At 40.4% G+C, this 19,659-nt stretch overlaps 2 protein-coding genes across 3 annotated transcripts in view; one reads left to right on the top strand and one right to left on the bottom strand.

The window, feature by feature from the left end:
- Nucleotides 1-34: 34 nt before the first annotated feature.
- THAP2 (THAP domain containing 2) lies at nucleotides 35-12,844 on the bottom strand. Of its 2 annotated transcripts, XR_006885285.1 has the most exons (4): nucleotides 12,415-12,844; nucleotides 5,637-5,832; nucleotides 2,209-2,677; nucleotides 93-139 (listed from the first exon to the last, which is right to left on the bottom strand). XR_006885285.1 is itself a non-coding variant. In XM_046639552.1 (3 exons), exons 1-3 carry the CDS (start codon nucleotides 12,741-12,743, stop codon nucleotides 2,282-2,284), a joined length of 921 nt encoding a protein of 306 aa, XP_046495508.1. In that variant the 5' UTR covers nucleotides 12,744-12,844; the 3' UTR covers nucleotides 35-2,281. The 2 variants fall into 2 exon arrangements, 1 of the variants encoding a protein (XP_046495508.1); XM_046639552.1 differs by having other exon boundaries at nucleotides 35-2,677.
- Nucleotides 12,845-12,909: 65 nt separating this feature from the next.
- The window catches only part of ZFC3H1 (zinc finger C3H1-type containing), a 50,739-nt gene continuing 43,989 nt past the window's right edge, over nucleotides 12,910-19,659 (top strand). Inside the window, exons 1-2 of the mRNA XM_046639510.1 lie at nucleotides 12,910-13,679; nucleotides 18,945-19,361. Of these exons, the coding sequence (XP_046495466.1) occupies nucleotides 13,091-13,679; nucleotides 18,945-19,361 (1,006 nt within the window). The 5' untranslated portion in view covers nucleotides 12,910-13,090. The remainder of the gene's footprint in view (nucleotides 13,680-18,944; nucleotides 19,362-19,659) is intronic.

The raw sequence follows: 19,659 nt of genomic DNA on the forward strand, positions 1-19,659 counted from the left end.
CTGGTTGTGCTATGTGGGACGCTGCCTCAGCATGGCCTGATGAGCAGTGCTATGTCTGCGCCCAGGATCCAAACCCACGAAACCCTGGGCCACCAAAGCGGAGTGTGCAAACTCAACCACTCAGCCATGGGGCCGGCCCCTGAAAACAGGATTTTAAAAGATTGCTTTTAGGTTTTTTCTATGAATGAAAGTAGTTTTAAGGTAGACAGATGTGTGTTAATAAAATAATTTGATGCAGGGAGAGTTTGGAGCATGTTATCAGGACAGTAACATAAAAATGACATGGAGAAAACAGCAAAAAAATTTACTTTGAAATTACTGTGTGGTAGTTTAATCAGTGTTCTCAAATAATAATGAATGAAGACTAACTTTGCCAAAAGCTTGTATTTTAGAATGTTTCGTTTTTGTGATTTTTAAAACATTATATTAAGATATCAAGCTATTACTGTAGATGGGAACCAGCCTGCATTAGTTAGTGTTCTCTTTTGTATTAGAGAGGGGCGGTGAACCCCATGAGGGTTTATACTTGGAAAACATAGTTTACGTTTAAATGATTATTTGCCCAACTTATTTTGAGGTATAAAATACGTACAGTTAGTGTTTGCTCATGATTATATATTGGTGAAAAGATATTTGAAAGCGTATTAGGAAAAAAAAGTGACAATTCCAAGGAGCTACATCAATATTTAAGATAAAGATAAAATGACTAACAAGGTTTACAATATACACAAAAGGGTTTTCATAAATATTTGTTCTAAGGTGCCTGATGATAACTAAAAGAGATTTTTCCTACTTTTGCCTCTGTAAATCCCCTTATTAAAAGAAAGCGTGCTAATACTGTCAAAAGACTGTTGCTAGGATCCAAGCAAATATCATTAAAAAAGTTTTAAAAAGTCTTTTTCATCATCAAATAGCCATTACCTTATAGGAAAGATTTACAGCAGTTTATGATTAGGTGTATGCTGCTTTCATATGGCAGTGTCAGAAGCTCGAATCAGGATTGAATAACTTGATTACACATTAATAAATTTTTACATGATTTGACCAAAGCTGTTTGAAGGAAAGGGTTCTTATTAAACTTTATCTGGTAAAATAAGGCAAACCGTTCAATTGTTCAAGTGGCAACTATAAGAATAGTTCTGATATTCTATTTGTAAATTAATTAGCATGTGCATAGCTTTATCAGAGAGAACCACATCTCATTCGCTTAGGCACTATGGTTGCCCTATTTGACACTCACTGAAAAAGGAGATATAAAAAGCAAGCTGATGTGTAAGATAAACTGATTCCATTTTAAGTTACAAGTTGTGAAGATATGATAAATACTTTTCTACAATTAAATTCTATCGTGGGTTCATAAAAAAAAAAAGCTTAAGAGTTTTGCTATCGACACACACAGGAGTAGAGGGAATATTCCTAAAATGGAACTTTCTGGCATGTTTGCTTATTAATGCATCAATTTCGAAAATGGAAATGTAATACTTTTATTATGAGAAAAATAGTATATTTATGTTTTTAAGTAAAAGCTAGATCCCCATCTCTGCATAATTTCACGACATACTTTCTTAGAAGGTGAATATAATCACTACAACTTTTTACTAGTCTAAGGTACCTGAGGCCTTATCTAGCTTGGATGACTCAAGGGTACTTCACATTCAAAATTATTATTTCAAAATACAATCTATTTTAAAAGTAATATTCTTATGAAGGAGGCCACAATTAGCTCACTTTTACTGGTAAAAAGATACAGAAAGTTTAAATAAAAGAATTTTCCCTGAACCTCAGGTTTTTTCCTCTAAAGTTTCCAAATCACAGTGCCAATAATAAATTAATACAAACCCTAGCAGTTCTAAAGTCATATTCAATGTTGGTTAACTCCTACTTACCATCTTATTTAGAATGTAATATCCCAACTTTGGTACAGGAAAAAATATTTCCTAATATAAATTAAACACATTGTCATAGAGTGTTCTTTAAAAGTAGTTTTAAAAGACAAAAACACAAAACACCTTGCAAAATACAGTTTACTAACAAAATTTTTAAGTATGTAGTTCTCACATAAGGCACTTCCATTCTTTTTCAAAGTTTCATAGGAAGTTTTCCATTTTTTTTGGTAATCACATCTTCATAAATTATACAGGAGTAACGGTACTTCAAGTAAAACTATTAAATACCCACTTTTGGCGTAATTGCGTTAAATATCTTTACCTTTGACTGGAACGAAGGATGGGCATCAAGTTCTATGCAGGGTAATTGTAAATGAAGGTACTCTTGGTCTGTTTTAGAGTTTGAAAATTTTTAACATTTTACCTTGTTGATCTTGTTCAAGAATCTTGAAATCTTCTAAAGGAAGGCTGCTTAAGGCAGTTGGTAAAATGTGTTCTGATGTGCCAGCAGGTAATATGTTATTTGCTTCTAGATTCTTCACCAAGCACGTAGCTTTGATCCATCTTCGAGTTGCTCTGCGCTCTTTTTGTAGGCAAGTTTTCATTTTCCTTCTTAAGCTTGCTATTTCTTTTTCCAGTTTAATTATCCTCTTTTTTGCCTCCATAGGATTCCTAAAGGCATAACTGTGTTCAAGTAGTACTTGCTGACTACTAATGTTGGATTTTAAATTCGATGGTCCGGTTGGAGTACTGCTGTTGTTTTTCTTCAAAAGATTCCTTGACTTGAGTTTCTGAGCCAAATAAAATTAGAGGGTTGAACATAAAACATGGAATATCACAAATAAGTAAAGTTTGTCCAGTTTTGGATAACAGTATTTAAACAGCTCTTTTAAAAATTGATTCTAAAAGTTTGATAGGAAACATCAGCAGCCTATCTCATGTAATCATGGATTCAGGTTTCTCAACTGGTTGAATTGATTCCAGCCACCCATTTCTTTTTGTCTTGCCTCTCCAGAGAGATACAAACGTTGGTTTGGAGATAGACAATGGACTTCCAAGGTCTCTTCAAAACTATGGAGTATGATTCTACCAACACTTAAAAAATCCTTTGCAATTTTCTAAGACCAATATAGAATGTATAAAGACATTTGGTGTATGTGTGGTACTGATGTGATCTCTTTTTTTAGGTAAATAGTATTCTCTCAATTTGGTTAATATTTCAGTCCTGGGGTCCTGCTTAATGAAAACATCTTCTCATGTATCAAGCTCCTGAATAGATCTGCTTACTAACTGTTCACAGTTACATCTTCCATTCAAGGATTTAAAATCTGGCTAGGAAGATTTTGCCCAAATCAGAAACCCAAGGACCCTTTTTTTCCTTTATCTCTTTCATCCAGTTAGTCATCAAGTCTTATTAATTCCACCTCCTAAATATCTGTCATGAATCCTCTCCTCTCCATCATTCTTAATGCCGCTGTCCACATCAGACCCATATCATGCCTGGCTTGAAATACTAAAAACTTCTTTCTAGATCTCCTCCTCATTCTGATCCTCACTAATCCATATTCTGCCACCAGAATAATTTTTCTAACAGATTTGATGTTTCTACACTGGCTAAATTCCTCTTTGCCTCCCCATTATCTAAAGAAAAAAATCTTTACATGGCATATTATACCATTTAGGATTTCATCCCATTCTGCCATTCATCATCCTGACTTATTCTCCAGCAAGACTAAACCACCTACAGTTTCCAGATTATGTCATAACCTCTTAAGTCTGTGTCTTTCATTTATTCAACAAACATTTAATGAAACACACAGGAATTAACTTAGGAATTCCTGGGGACATAATGGTAAAGAAGACAAATATGGTTCCTGTCCTCATGAAACCTGTAATTGGTATTGCCTTCTGCCTAGGGGAATTGGCAGGGACTCTTTATTTTTTTGCTGAGGAAGATTTGCCCTGAGCTAACATCTGTGTCAGTCTTCCTCTATTTTGTATGTAGGTCACTGCCACAGTATGGCCAACAAGTCATGTGTGTCTGCACCCGCGATTCAAACCCTTGAACCTGGGCTGCCAAAGCAGAGTGCACCAAACTTAACCACTATGCCATGGGGCCAGCCCCCAAGGACTGTTTTTGATCTTTTCTTCTTTTAATTTTTTTTAAGATTTTTTTTTTTTTAGGAAGATTAGCCCTGAGCTAACATCTGCCACCAATCCTCCTCTTCTTGCTGTGGAAGGCTGGCCCTGAGCTAACATCTGTGCCCATCTTCCTCTACTTTATATGTGGGACACCTGCCACAGCATGGCTTGACAAGTTGCACTTAGGTCTGCACCCGGGATCCGAAATGGTGCACCCTGGGCTGCCGAAGCAGAACATGAGAACTTAACTCCTGTGCCACAGGCCGGCCCCGTTTTTGATCTTTATATCCTCAGTATCTAACTTAGATTCTGACAAAGTTTAGTAAATATTTGTTGAATGAATAAATGATCAAAATGCCAAAAAATAAGCTATACTTCAAATTCAATAAATATCTGAGTATGTACTAAGTACCAGGCACTATTTGCGGTGCTGAGGGTTCAGAAGTGAGAGAGACAAAGTTCTTGCCCTCCTGGAGCTTTTCTAATATCTGTGATAATTAGTTCACCAGTTTCCTCTCCTGTTCACATCCTAACTCATGTATCTTCACACATTTAACTATCACAATAACTCAAGAAAAGCAGTGGTTTTTCCTCTTTCAGAGGAAAAGATGTCTGTCCCCCTCTTCAAAGCTACACCCTCTATTTTTGTTCATTCTACACCTTCTTTTTTTTTTTTTTAAAGATTTTATTTTTCCTTTTTCTCCCCAAAGCCCCCAGGTACATAGTTGTGTGTTTTTAGTTGTGGGTCCTTCTAGTTGTGGCATGTGGGATGCCGCCTCACCATGGCCTGATGAGTGGTGCTATGTCCACGCCCAGGATTCCAACTGGCAAAACCCTGGGCCGCCGAAGGGGAGCACGTGAACCTAACCACTCTGCCACAGGGCCAGCCCCATTCTACCCCTTCTTACCTTTCAGTGACCCTGTCTTTCTCAGCTAGCTTTTTCCTCTCTGATCAGATCTTCCCTAACTAGATAACATTGTTTTAATACATTCATCCTGTACCTTAATTCTCTCCTTCCTTTTAAATATCACTTGCTAACATGTGACTATTTTTGACTCACCCTCAACCCACTGGCTTTTGTGCTCACTGTGCTATTGCAACTGTCCTGTGAAAGGTCAAGAAGCCTCTCCTAAGTTCCAAACTCCAAGCTGAAGCCCAGCCTAAATGCTTAAGCTCTATGAAGTTTTCTTTTATGCCTCCCTCTGCACTTACATTTTTTGGTATAAATCTGATATTCTTTGGGTGTGCTGTTCTTAAAGCACTTAGCACAAATTTTGTATATCTTAAAATCAGAGCAGAGTGATGCTGGAGGTTTCATTATTCATGATTTCTCAGTTTTACCATTGATTGAATTATTGATAATAACTGGCAATAATGTAAAAACCCAACATAGTAAAACAATTTGGATTGGGGAAAGAATATTGGAGTCAGCAGAATTGAGATCTAATTCTAGCCTGCACCTTTACTGCGCAAGAGGAAGTTTTTCAACTTTCTTGAGGCATATCATTATATATGAATTTCAGTACATTCTGAATTGTTCTATTTTATAAACAAAAAGGAATGGGTTCTAAAAATGGTAAAAATGGAGTAAAAGTAACATTACCTACCATAGACTTTATATGGGTACAAAAATCAAAAATGGTTGGAACAGCATCCATTTTAAGTCGTCGAGTCTGTCCTGTTAGGTCAAAACAGGAGGCTTCAAAGTGCTTTGAACAAAGAAAAGTGTGTTTTCCTGGCACAAAATTTTTGCGCCTAACCAGGCGAACCCATTCTTTTCTTCTTTTAGGATCCAAAGGAAACCTTAAAAAAAAAAAAAAAAAAGGCAAGTCAAATTCCAACTATCACACTTCTGGTTGCACCTAAGTGCTTAAAAGAAATTTTAAAAGGTGATGATTTAAAGTGTCTTCAATTTATATAAAAAATTTTAAATTCCCAATTTCCAGACACTGAAACAGAAACCAATTTATGCTAATTTTTATAAGTTGTAAAAAAATAAATAAAAAATTGACTTGAGGGTCAAAATTGACAGCCTGGTGGCATAGTAGTTAAGTTCACGCACTCTGCTTCAGTGGCCTGGGGTTTGCAGGTTCAGATCCCTGGTGAGGACCTGCATACCACTCATTGAGCCACGCTGTGGTGGCGTCCCACGTACAAAATAGAGGAAGACTGGCACAGGTGTTAGCTCAGGGACAATCTTTCTCAGGCAAAAAGACAAAGATTGGCAACAGATACTAGCTTAGCAACAATCTTCCTCACCAAAAAAACCTAAAGAAACTGACTTGAATGGTTTTATTTCTCAGAGTTTTATAGAGAGACCTTTCTTCCCAACCTATTATTTAACATGGGTAGTAAAAATAAACAACTAAACTGATCTAGATCAAGTTTATGTGGAACCACTATGAGCAGGAGTAATTTCACAATGTACTTTTTTTCAGGGAAAGATTCGCCCTGAGCTAACTTCTGTTGCCAATCTTCCTCCTCTTTTCTTTTTCCATCCCCAAAGCCCCAGTGCATGGTTGTATATCCTAGATGTAAGTCTTTCTGGTTCTTCTACGTGCGCCACCACCACAACATGGCAACTGACAGATGGGAAGTGTGGGTCCATGACTGGGAACAAACCCAGGCCGCTTAAGCGTAATGCACCAAACTTGAACCACCACTAGGTCATCAGGCTGGCTCAGTTTCTCAGTGTTTTGATCTGCTGATGTACATGGTCAAGGCAAATCAGATACCTACAGATTAAATCTCATCAAGGAAAGCATACAGAGATTCTGGTATTCCTTCCACTGTGTTTCTTCATTATGACACTAACCACATTGTTCTGTAATTTTTCCATTTTAATAAATTTCCAGCAAAATAAAAGTAGATTATAAATTTCTTGAAGACAGGGATCATTAAATCTTTTCATCTGTCTTTAACACTTAGCATAGTGCCTTGCAACCAGTAGGGACTCAACAAAAATTTGCTTAATTAATATGAATACAGAATATATAAATTAATAATTCATTGTATTACTTCCATGTAGTTAAAAGGCATATTTTTTAAAAAATAAACTCTTAAGCTATACAGTACAGTAGAAAGCATAATTATTACAGAGTAAAATGCTGCTGCCAAGCCCAGCAGAAATGTTTTTCCTTCCATATTCATTTTAAGTGCAAAATATACTGATAAGTACTCAGTATATACCTATTAAGAAAGAAAACATAAGGGACTGTCTAAAAATTCTGGCGTTGTGTTGACTGCCTTAGAAACATAAGAATCTACATTGACTCGTAAGAAGTTTGAGTTGAACTCTTCTTTAGTTTGACTACCTTATCCTTTAAGTATTAATTACAAACTGACTAGTGTTTAAAAAGAACCATTAGATTCGTGTTAGACAATCATGTGGATCAGAAGCGCCCAACTGAAGCTTCAGTAGGTAACAGCTTTGGCTATATCAGATATACTAGGTTTGCTCAAATTACCAGCAGTGAGGGGCACAAAGAGGTGAAAGCCCAGATTTGCTGGTAAACACCCTCCCATCTCCTGTCCGTATGCCCCCAATCCCACACATACCCTAATCTGAGGATATTAACATTTGTCTATCACTCTACAGTTCAAATGTTTTCATACAAGTTTTTTCTATTTCATTAGAAACCTCTGATGGAGAATTTATTTACTCTGCCTAGTCCTCACCTCTTAATGTATTCTCATTTCAGAAATCTCTGTTCCAATATTTGGTGGTTTGGAAATGTTTCCTGAGGCCTAAACTAAAAATCAAGCTTTAATTTACAAGCACATTTCTTCTTGGGGACTCAAAAAAGGCTCAGAACAAATAAGTACTATCATTGTATTATCATTTGTTTAAGACTCTTCAGATATACGAAGAATGTCTTTCAGATAATATTTTTCAAACTTTTTTTTTTAGCTCTTTTAAACTAGCTCCCTAATTATGAAACCAGTGCCTCAAATTGAACCTTAATTTGACCAAATTCTGCTTCCTCTTTTTTAAGACTCAGTTTAGGAACCTCATCTTCCTATGGAGGTTTTTCATGGTCAGAAGACTGGGTTAGATGTCCACGATCATACAGAACTAACATCACTCTCTTCTAAGTGCTTACTTTTATGTCTCCACCACTAGGTCATTAAGTTTCTCCTGGTGAGGAGCTATGTTTTTCACTACTTTATCCTGTTACATAAGCACTACATGAATTTTTCTGAGTGAATCAATGAATGAACTAATGTGTTTAGTTTGGCATTACTAAATAATCTTTAGTTGTTTGTGGTGAAATAGAAGAATAGTCAACAATTCTGTATCTGATTTTGGATACTGTTTTATGCAGCATTAGCCTTAATCATGTTCTGCATGTGTGGTTTGGCTTTTTCTCAGCATTTTCAGAGGGTGAGAGATACAGCCTATAAGCTGAATTTAAGTAATAATAAATCATCCTGTAAATATTAAAAAGTTAACATGATGATAACAGACGGCTATATTTTTGTCTACACAGTAATAGAACCAAGCTTTCAGAAACATTAGATGTTTTGGAAAATCACTCAGTATTTTAAACGATGCTGTTTTGCTTGGATTTTTAATAAACAGCTGAATGCCTCTTACATTCCAAGCACTGTCCTAGGCACTAAAGACACAGTGGTAAACAAAACTGACCTACCTTTATGGTATCTACCTTCTCTGAGGGTATACTGTAAGGGGAAGGTAGAGAATCCAACAGCTCGATGTAGTAGAAAAGAGTGGCTGAGAGCACTGTCTCTGCAGTCAAACCAGGGTCCCACAATCCTTGCTCCTTCACGTAATAGCTGGGAGACTTTAGGCAGCTATTTAACCTTTTTAGGCCTTAGTTTTACCATCTATAAAGTGAAGTAATAATGGTACCTAGTGTGGTTCTAGGAATTAAGTAAGACAATGTAAGTAAATGCTTAGCCCAGTGCACAGTACGTGGTAAATACTAAATAAATGCTATTATTATAAAAGTAATTACACAAGTGCCATGAGTGTTATAAAAGGGCAAGTACAGGAGCCAGCCCGGTGGTGCAGCAGTTAAGTGCGCATGTTCCGCTTTGGTGGCCTGGGGTCCGCCGGTTTGGATCCTGGGTGCGGACATATCACCGCTTGGCAAGCCATGCTGTGGTAGGCGTCCACATATAAAGCAGAGGAAGATGGGCACGGATGTTAGCTCAGGGCCAGCCTTCCTCAGCAAAAAGAGGAGGATTGGCAAATGTTAGCTCAGGGCTGATCTTCCTCAAAAAAAAAAAAAAAAAAGGGCAAGTACAGGGTTGCATGGAACCATAACACAGGAAGAGCTCATCTAGTCAGGAGGACTTAAGAGAGGAGGAATTAGCTGGAGAAATTAGGGTGGGAGTAGTGAAGAGTGCAGAGTATCTTAGGGACAAGGAAGAATGTTAGGACATGAAATGATGCTGGAGGGCCTTCTAAATTAAAGAGTAATTTTGAACTTTACCCAAAGTGGCATTGATAAGCCATTAAAAGGCCTAATTTAGAGAGCTGATTGTTAACAGAAAAAAAAATTTTTTTAAGATTTTTTTTCTCCCCAAAGCCCCCCGGTACATAGTTGTGTATTTTTAGTTGTGGGTCCTTCTAGTTGTTGCAGGTGGGATGCTGTCCCAGCGTGACTTGATGAGCAGTGCTATGTCTGCACCCAGGATCCGAACCAGCAAAACCCTGGGCCACCACAGTGGAGCATCAAACTCAACCACTCAGCAAGGGGCCCCTAACAGAGAATGTTTTAACCAGTTGTTAAACACAGCCATTATCAAATATTGTTATGCCAATTTGTAGTTAAATTAAAAACAAAGGTAATAAATACTAAGAACTCTCACTTCCTGATTATTTTGCTATTATTTGTGTCTCTTCCAGCTACATGGTATAAGCACTATATAATAATGTGGCACTGCACACTTCTTCCCAACTCCATGATCAGCGATGTTGTTAGTTTTAAATCAGTCACAGTAGGAGTATTTATCTCATGTACCTTGAGCCAACACTACAAATCAGGGCTTTTCCCCTTCCCTGGAGATCCTGTTGTTAAACATTTAGCAACACACCAGTGATTACAGAAGAGCAGTTAGGAGTGCATGAATGGATGCAGTGAACCAGCTAAGAGCTGCTGTAATAATCCCATCAAGAGGGAATGGTGAGAAGTCAAGGGAGGAGGACCTCCCAGTTTCTGGGTGGATGGTGTTTTCATTTACTGTACTGAGAAAGGGAATACAATATGGGAAGTGGTGTAGGTTAGGGGAAGGGCAGTTCATTAGTACAGTTTTGATATGTTGAATCTGGGGAACTGAAGAGACCAAGGAAGTATTGAGACATCTGGCCTACAGGCATGGAACTCACTGGAGATTTGGACTGGAAATGTTAATTGGGGAGGCATCAACAAGTAAATGTTAACTGAGGGCACAGGAACAGTTGAAATCAATTTGATAAGAGTGGGAAGACTTAGGTCAGTGGGTGGGGAGAGGGGCTGACAGAATAGATTGAAGATAGGCCAAAAAAGTAAGATAAAAATCACAAAATTAGTGTTAAATAATTCAAAAGTAGAGTATTTCAAGGAGAAAGGATCACATGCCAATGTAGGAGTGACAACTCATCAAGAGCAGTTTCAGAAGTTTGGGGAGACTGCGACTAGAGTGGGCTGAGCAAGAGAATAAAAATGGAGCCAGTAAATTTAGGCAATATAAGTTGTACATGGGGATAAAGAAGTCTACCAATGTCCTAGGAGAGGAGTTAGTTTTTGTATCTATGAAATAGGAATGTACTTTTATTATAATATTATTTTTAAGGCCTAAATTTCTGGGGTCACACATGAAAATGTTAATTTCATAGCAGGCAAATGGTCAAAATAGAAAGGAGGTATGCATGTTATTGTACCACTGTACTTCTCTTAAACATTCCATATTATTGGTGCCTTGACTCCTCCTTATCCCTCATCTTCCAAATCAGATTACCAGATACAGCAGTTCCCCCTCAAACAGTTCTCAAATCTGTCCACCTCTTTCCATCCCTTTTGTCAGCACCTCTCCAGTCTAGGCCACTAGGTGGACTCTCCCGTGTTTTACTACAGGTTCCCAACTGTTTTCTCTATCCCCTCTCAAACTCTTCTAACCTACTGCTGGTTCTGCCAGCAAGGAAGGACATTGTTTAGCTCACAGTTGACACTGTAGCAGGATTTCCCTGTGAAAGAAATAGTAAGCTCCTTGCTCATCAAATACCTCTCTTGATGATGCTTGACCAGCACTGTAAGTAACACTGTACTTCTCCACATTGCAGCCAGAGGGATTTTTAATATGCAATTAAACCCTCCATGGCTTCTCAAGCTCTCTTTGGGTAAAATAGAAAATCCTTAAAGCAGCATACTGGACCAAATCTATGTCATCCTTTGGTCTCATGTGAAATATCACATCCTTTGAGAAGTGTTCTTTGACTTTCCAAGGCTAAGTTAAGTTAGGTCTCCCTGAATGTCTCTTCTGTGGCCCTCAACCGGAATTATTTGTTTTCCTTTCTCGTTACACTCTCAACTCCAGGAAGAGGAGAATTTTCTGGATCCCTAGCACAATGCCAGGCAAAATAAAAACACGGTACACATGCGATGGATGGATGAGTAAAGTAGTTGAAAAACAGAAACATCACAAGGATTTTTTTAAGTGGCAACTTTTAATAAGGGTTTACATTTAGTCATAATGAGATGGGGAAAAGGTCAAGGATATAATTTTCTACATTCTAGGATCGACTTAAGCTGTGAGGTATATAGAATCAGAACTGTTTGCACTTAACTTTTTTAACGCTTCTTCAGGCACACGGCAGGCACTTGCAAAGAAGGTAAACATTTACCGAGTACTTACTATATTTCACGTAGTGTTCAAAGTGCCTTCAAGAGTTCCGATTTGGCAGAAGGAAAGAATTTAGATTGCTCTTCCAGCAAACGAAGGAAAAACAAAACCTAAGGTCTTTCTATCGCTCTGTTCTTGTAAGAATAGAAAACATCTCTCGCCCTTTCCCAACCCCGCTCAGTCCACGGCTACTCAATCCTCCGCAGAGTTGCTGGACTCGACTATTAGACATCTAAGCGCTCCCCTGTCGGTTCAGCTAGTGAGAACGTCCTAATTTTAACGGGACCATGGCAGGCTCTCACGGTGACTGCTGCCTTCAACAGGACTCCTCTCGCGGCATCATTTATGTCAAGACCCGGCGTCACCTACAGGAGTGGAAGAGCAGGAAACTAACGCGTCCTCCCGTCACTTCTCCCTAAGGAGTCGCTACCGTACAGATCGTGGACCGCCTTCTTGGGGCGAAGACGCCTCCCCGAGGGCAGAGAATACGGGATAGACGCGAGACGCCCGCAGAGGGGAAGGGCCCGCGCCCGGTACCTGTGGAAGCTGACGTCCGCGTGCTTGTCGTAGGTGGCCGCGCAGCCCGCCGCCGCGCAGTGGGTCGGCATCTCCCCGGCCCGCCGGCCGCGCTCCCGCCGCTCAGTCGCCGCCCTCCGCCTCCACCAGCATGGCGGACGCACCCACCCCTCCCGGCCCCCGGCGCCGGCGGGACCCCCGCGTCTAGGGCGGGCGGCCGTCTTCGGAGCCGTCCACCCGCACAGCTGCCTGCTCTCTCCCCGCCCATTGGTATCAACCGCTAGCGGCGGCGACGACGAGCGGACCCGCCCACGCCACGCTCCCAGACACCCCAATGGGGGTGGCGCCATAGACTGCAAGTCCCACCGAGAATTTCGTTGTCCTATTGTTATCGCGTGAACTAGGAGCCTGTTTCCTGCGTGCCGCAGGAAGTGACGTCACGGGCAGAGCCGCTTCCAGAGCTCCTTTCTCGCGAAGCGGAAGAGCCCTGGCCGCGGAGGAGCAAGGGGGCGCTAGGGCAGGAAGCTGGGCTGCGACGGTGCGGCGAGGAGGCGCTGGGGTGCGGGGAAGTTGGGGAGCAGAGCCCGCTAGGCGTCGGGGCGGTGAGGCCGCGCCACCGCGTCCGTTAGGGAAGCCGGGCGCCGAGAAGCAAGGATCCGGACGGAGGCTGAGGCTGTGTGGAGGGCGCCGCTCCGGGATGGCGACCGCGGAGACTCCGGCCCCGGCCGCCAGCGGCCTCTCGCCCAAGGAGGAAGGGGAGCTCGAGGACGGGGAGATCAGCGACGACGACAACAACAGCCAGGGCCGGAGCCGGAGCAGCAGCAGCAGCAGCGGCGCCGGGCTGCTGCCGTACCCGCGGCGCAGGCCGCCCCACCCGGCCCGGGGCGGCGGGTCCGGCGGCGGCTCCTCGTCGTCGTCGTGCTCGTCCCAGCAGCCGCCGAGGAGTTTCTCCCGCCCGCGGCACGCGTCGGAGCGGGGCCACCTCAGGGGACACAGCAGCTACCGACCCAAAGAGCCGTTCCGCTCCCACCCGCCCCCCGCGCGGATGCCCGCGAGCGCGCTGGCCGAGAGCAGCCCGCGGCCGTCCTTCTGGGAGCGCAGCCACCTCGCCCTGGACCGGTTCCGCTTCCGAGGCCGGCCGTACCGCGGCGGCAGCCGCTGGAGTCGGGGGCGCGGCGGGGGCGAGCGAGGCGGCAAGCCGGGGGGCCGGGCGCCGGGCGGAGGCGCGGGGCCCGGGTTCGGCAGCGGCCAGGGCTGGCGCGAGCCCTCCCCGCCGCGGAAGAGCTGTATCCTTCACGTGGCGGTGCGCCCTGGGCGTGTCGCTCCCGAGGCCCCGGGCAGCGGGACGGGCTGGGAGATGAGTAACTTTCCCGAGCGGCAGAGCCGCTTGCTTGTCCCGGCGGCGGCGCACTGGGAGCGAGTCGTCCGCTGGTAATCCCCGTGCGTCACGCTGGGGTGTGCTTTCTCGAGATCGCGTTATGGGGTCTGGGGCTTTTCGGCTTTCACGTGTTGTGGATTGGGGCCGAGCTAGTGGAATCCGAGACCGTCTAAAATCAGATTTGTAATAGTGCTTCAGAAGCCCAGGTTTCCTTAGCATTTGTTATTGTTGGTATCGGAAGTTTGTGTTTGACTCAGGTTGATTTAGATTGTTAGGAGGAGGAAAGATATAGTCAAAGTCAAACAGTTTGGGGAATACTTGCTTATGTCGTATTGCACTTTGACACTGAAAATTAGGAAGTTTGATTCTGCATAATCCTGCTGTTTTTTATTTCTGGTTCTGTTTCTACTTTTCTCGATTTATTCTTACACATTGCTGTCTTTTGAAGAGGAAAGGGGAGGAAAAAGAACCTGGTATCTTCACTAACTTTTGTTAATTGAGAGCTTTTAAATTCATATGTTTTTTCAGAAAACTTTTTCTGTTTCTTGTGTTCACTTTTTTGATAGTTTATAACCCTCACTGTTGACAAATGTGGGCCAGAGAGAGAAAGATAAACTTAACAGCATTTTGATTTTAATATTTTGGAAGCCGTGGAGTGTAGTGGAGAGTGGAGATTATGGAGAAGTTGAGAAGTACAATAGCAAAATATCTAATTTTGCTCCTCTAACCTTATTCTTAGTTATCTTTAACATTCCTGAGTTTACTCAGGATATCCAGATTTGCTATTTTATGATGGATTTGTAGAACTGCATGACTTGTTCCATGATAACTGCATAAAAATAGTGCACTAAGCACTTTTATTTCTGGTTGTAATTTCCATGGTGTAATGATTTTTTAATGTATTCATGATGTATGAAACTTACATATAATGACGTTTGTTTGGAAGACACTCAACATTATTTTTATAGATACTTAGGGCCAAAGGGTCTTCCCTAGATATCAGGATATAAAGGGGGCAAGAAATGTAGTTTAGATAAGTAGTAGCAGCTTCTGGTGCTAGTGCCCTGAAAAAAAATTTGCTTCTGCAACCAAAAGTTGGGTTAGGAGCATTCCAGGATTGTTTCAGAAAAAATCATGTAGGTATTTAACTTTTAAAAAGACAGTGTTCTTTCAATGAAGGTAGAAAGCCTCTGTCCAAGATCGGTGGGGTGTGGCCGCCCCGCCCACCCCCCACCCCACACGCCCCAAGATTAGCCCTGAGCTAACATCTGTTGCCAATCTTCCTCCACCTTGTGTGTTGGTCCCTGCCGCACCATGGACGAAGACGATGACGAGGAGTGGTGCAGGTCCGGGCCCATGATCCAAGCTTGTGATCCCGGGCTGCTGAAGCAGAATTCGCCAAACTCAATCACCACGCCCTGGGACCAGACCCCAAGATATTTTTTAACCAGGGACTTGTTAGTTGTCAATTCTGCATCTAAAAACGCAACGGCTTTTTAAGCACATATGTATTCTTTTAAGAATAAAAGAAGATGAAACTTGTTATTTGTGTTCCAGAGAGAAATGTAAATAAATACAGTTTAATGTAAAAAGTTCAAATTGAGGTATGTAAAAAGTACTGAGGGAGCTCAAAATTTTTTCTTAATTTATTCTATATTAGGGAAGGGGGTGATGGGTGGGCTTGCCTGCCTCCTGCCGTTGAGCTTCTTTCTGCCTTTGTTGTCTTTCTGTAACCGTTCATTCAATACCACCTTGGCCTCTGTCATTTACCTTTATTAATTGTTAAGCTTACATGTTTTTATTAATAGACATATGATGTGAAAAAAGTACAGGCAAATAGCCAGTCTAATTTCTGTAGTAACTTAGCAGAAATGAGATATCCAGTTGTTTTTCTTTTTCTTTTTTGAGGAAGATTAGCCCTGAGCTAACTACTGCCAGTCCTCCTCTTTTTTGCTGAGGAAGCCTGGCCCTGAGCTAACATCCTGCGCATCTTCCTCTACTTTATACGTGGGACACCTACCACAGCATGGTGTACCAAGCAATGCCATGTCCGCACCCGGGATCCAAACCGGCAAACCCCGGGTTTCGGAGAAGTGGAACATGTGAACTTAACTGCTGCACCACCAGGCCGGCCCCTCCAGTTGTTTTCCTTTTCACAGATGCTGTACTTAAGAAAAAGATGCTTGTTTTGATCCTCTGCTCATTGTTTCCCTTGCGAAGTATCAGTAATCCATCCTAGGGGTGGTATTCTTTATAAGAATTTGTAAAGGAAAACTTAGTTCCCAGCCTCTTGTGTATAACATGAACAAACAAAATTTGCAATACAAAATTTTATTAATTCAAATTCTTTTAATACCACGATTGTACTCAGTTTAATTCATGTTTCTGCTGTGTGATTATAATGACATTTTTATTTTACAAATACTGCATTAAGAAAGAATGAGGGTTATTGTGTGGCTTATTTCCATAATCTAGAAGTGAAGTAGCATGAGTACAGATGGTTGGTTGGTTTGTTTTAACTTCTTTCTCTGTAATGATTAAGATATGCTAGGTGCAGCTTTAAAGGAATAGAATAAACCAGATTTCTATTGCAGTACTTACTTTCATTCTTATTCATTTTTTAATTTTTCTTAGTGATAGATACTTGTCAATCAATCTTAGTATGTATCTCCTTTGGATGACTACTATTTTAAACTTCTAAATCTGATAAGAGCTAACATGATTAGGTTAGTGTCTCTGATCAATAAAAAGTCACTGCATTTTCACCTGTAGTTGTAAAGGTTGAATAGCAGTTCTTTTTTTAAATCAGGTTTCATTTAGAAATTGCATCTTGACCAGCTTAAAATTAAATCTGTTAAGTGTTGGTTTCATCCTGGCTGTCCTGTATAGACAGAAGTAGGAGATTTCACTTAACCTTGAGGGGAGATGAGTTGGTTATAGTCATAACTCAATTGCTTTTCCTCGTTTTTCTGTTCTTTAGTTACTTTAATTTTTGTTAGTGTATTGAATCTTTTCCCTTTATGAATGTTTCCAAGGTCTTCAGTCTTTTGTTTTTAATTACTCTGGTTGTACCTTTAGCTAACTTCATTGAAAAGTGAGCTGTAAATGGAGATAATTGCAGAATTTATGTGCAAAGAGTACTTAATGGTGGAATGAGGGAGCAAGTAATTCTCTGGCTTCACATAGGAGGTGACATTTGAATTGGGGTTAATTTGAAGAACAGAAGAACCTAGATACAAAGCTATGCATAAATTGTGATGAACAGGGAAAGGTGAGATTGGAAAGGAAGTATAGGTCATATCAGGAAGGCGTTATATGCCATTATAAGGATTTTGGACTCTGTTCTTAGATTTAAAAAAGGGAAGAGATCTGATCAGATTTGTATTCTAGAAAGATCAGCAGCAGTATTGGGGATGGCTTGTGGGAGATAGAGCCCCAAGTGTCTATCCCGGGGCCAGATTTCTCTCTTGTAGTATGCAAAATATGGGAGTGCTTTAAAATGCTCGAAATGCAAAGAGAAAGAGGCAAAGTAGAGCTCACTGGAGAGTACCATTATTGCAAGAGTTGGAGAGAAAGGGGTTGTGAAGAGTTAGGAAAAAAAAGAGGAAGGGAAACAAGGGGAGAGTGGAGTTATGGAAGCCGAGAGAGAGGTAGTTAACAGTGTCCAGTGCTGCACAGGGGTCGGGTAAAATAAGATTCGAAAACATGGTGGATAAATTCAGCCAGCAGAAGCCAGATTCCATTTGGTTGAAGAGTCAGTAAGACAGGTAAGGAGAAACTAGTATTCTTTCAAGAAACTTGACTGAAAAGTAGAGGTCAGAGAACCAATGATTTACCAGAACAGTTTTGCTGCAGATCTGTTAGGATTTTCAATCATAATGCTCATTTAGTTTCTAAAATGTTTGGTGGTGATTCCCATTCTTGAATTGGTCATTAGGAAAGTTTAAAAAATCTTTGCAGGTGGCCGGGCTAGTGGCTTAGTGGTTAAGTTTGCGCGCTCTGCTTTCAGTGGCCCAGGGTTCACAGGTTTGGATCCCCGGCCTAGACCTGGCACTGCTGTCAAGCCACGCTGTGGCAGCATTCCACCTAAAGTAGAGGAAGATTTGCACAGATGTTAGCTCAACAGCAGTCTTCCTCGCACACACACAAAATCTTTGCAAGTTGCTTGTCCTGTGAATTGTTAAACAGAGAAGAACCATATTTAGGGAGGTGTATGTTATATCCTAGCCAATTCAAATGATCTGTAAATGACGTATTGGATTAAAACCACATAAAGTATTTGTCTTTTATTTTGTTAATGCTAGACTGGAGAAGTGAGGTATGACAATTCTCATATGTATGAATTATTTTGAAAAAAATTGTAGTTTGCAACTTTGTAGCCATATCCAAGGAAGAAATTATGTTCTGTGTATCACTATGTTAGAGAAGAAAAAAACCAAAAATAATTGGTTTAGATTATTGGTAATCCTGATAAATAATTGGTAATAATTATTTAATAATAATTTAGAAGATATATTTTGAATACTGTTTAAAGGTTTTATTTTTTATTATGTAACTGCTTTCATTGTTTTAGTTGTGCATATGTTAGATGTTAGCATACTGGATGAGCCCAAAAATTCTAATGAATTCGGTTTTTAAGAAAATGTTTTTCATTCATAAACTAGTCTTAACTATTAATTGTCAGTGTTTGTTTTTTTCTCTATTTTTAAAATTTGAGACAGGAGAAGAAACTGATTAAAAAGAAGAAATGTTTCTTTCTCATTATCTGAAATGTAAATTATCCATATCTGTGACAAACCATTCAGTTTCTCCCCTCCTCCTTCAGAAAGGAATTTTTAACATCCAGCTTGTGGGCTTCCCTGATACCTGTCAAAGAAGGATGCTATAACCTAACTAGAGAGAATATCTGTGGATGCTACGGGTAATAACTAACACTAGTGACTTTATAAGTGGACTATTTATGTGGATACTTATTAAATTTGAAATATGGGGACAAAATGAAAGTGGGTATTAGCAGCACATAGATTAAATGGAATTTAGTAATTTAAAAATACCAGTTCATCTTTCTTGAAAAACAAATTAAAAAGGGAGACAATTCATCTATAACTTAATGTGTTTTTGTTAAATTAACTGGAAAATTTTGGGAAACTGGTTTCCTTAATATGCTGTTCAGCCAAAAGTTTTGGAAGATCTCCATCAAGAAAACAAAATTATTCATCAAAAAGTGAAAACTGTGGGGAAGAAACTTTTGAAGATTTACTTTTGAAGTATAAGCAAATACAGTTGGAACTAGAGTGCATCAACAAGGATGAAAAACTGGCTTTGAGTAGCAAAGAAGAGAACGTGCAGGAAGATCCCAAAACTTTGAACTTTGAGGACCAAATAAGCGCTGATAATGTCAGTATTACCAAGGACTCAAGTAAAGAAGTAGCTCCTGAGGAGAAAACACAGGTCAAAACTTTTCAAGCTTTTGAATTGAAACCACTCAGGCAAAAATTGACTTTACCAGGAGATAAGAATCGGTTGAAAAAAGTTAAAGATGGAACAAAACAGCTTTCCCTTAAATCTGACACTACTGAATCTAGTCAAGGTAATGGAATTAGAAATTGCAATGAGTCAAAAGATTCTTCTTTCTCTAAAGTCATAGCTAATTATTTTGGCAGTGTGCTTCATTGAAATGATTGTAGTATTTTATTTGAATTCTTTTTGCATTTTCTATATAGACTGTCATGTTATTGGATAATGTCAAGTTTTGTTTCATTCTGATCTTTCTTTTTAGTCTTATATGGTGGTCAGGACTTATGATACATTTTTTTAACATTAATGCTACTAGTGGACATCTTAATTTAAAGGAATGCTTTTGACATTTACCTTTAAATGTAATGTTT

The sequence above is a fragment of the Equus quagga genome, chromosome 1 (assembly GCF_021613505.1).
Source record: "Equus quagga isolate Etosha38 chromosome 1, UCLA_HA_Equagga_1.0, whole genome shotgun sequence".
NCBI classification, from domain to species: domain Eukaryota; kingdom Metazoa; phylum Chordata; class Mammalia; order Perissodactyla; family Equidae; genus Equus; species Equus quagga.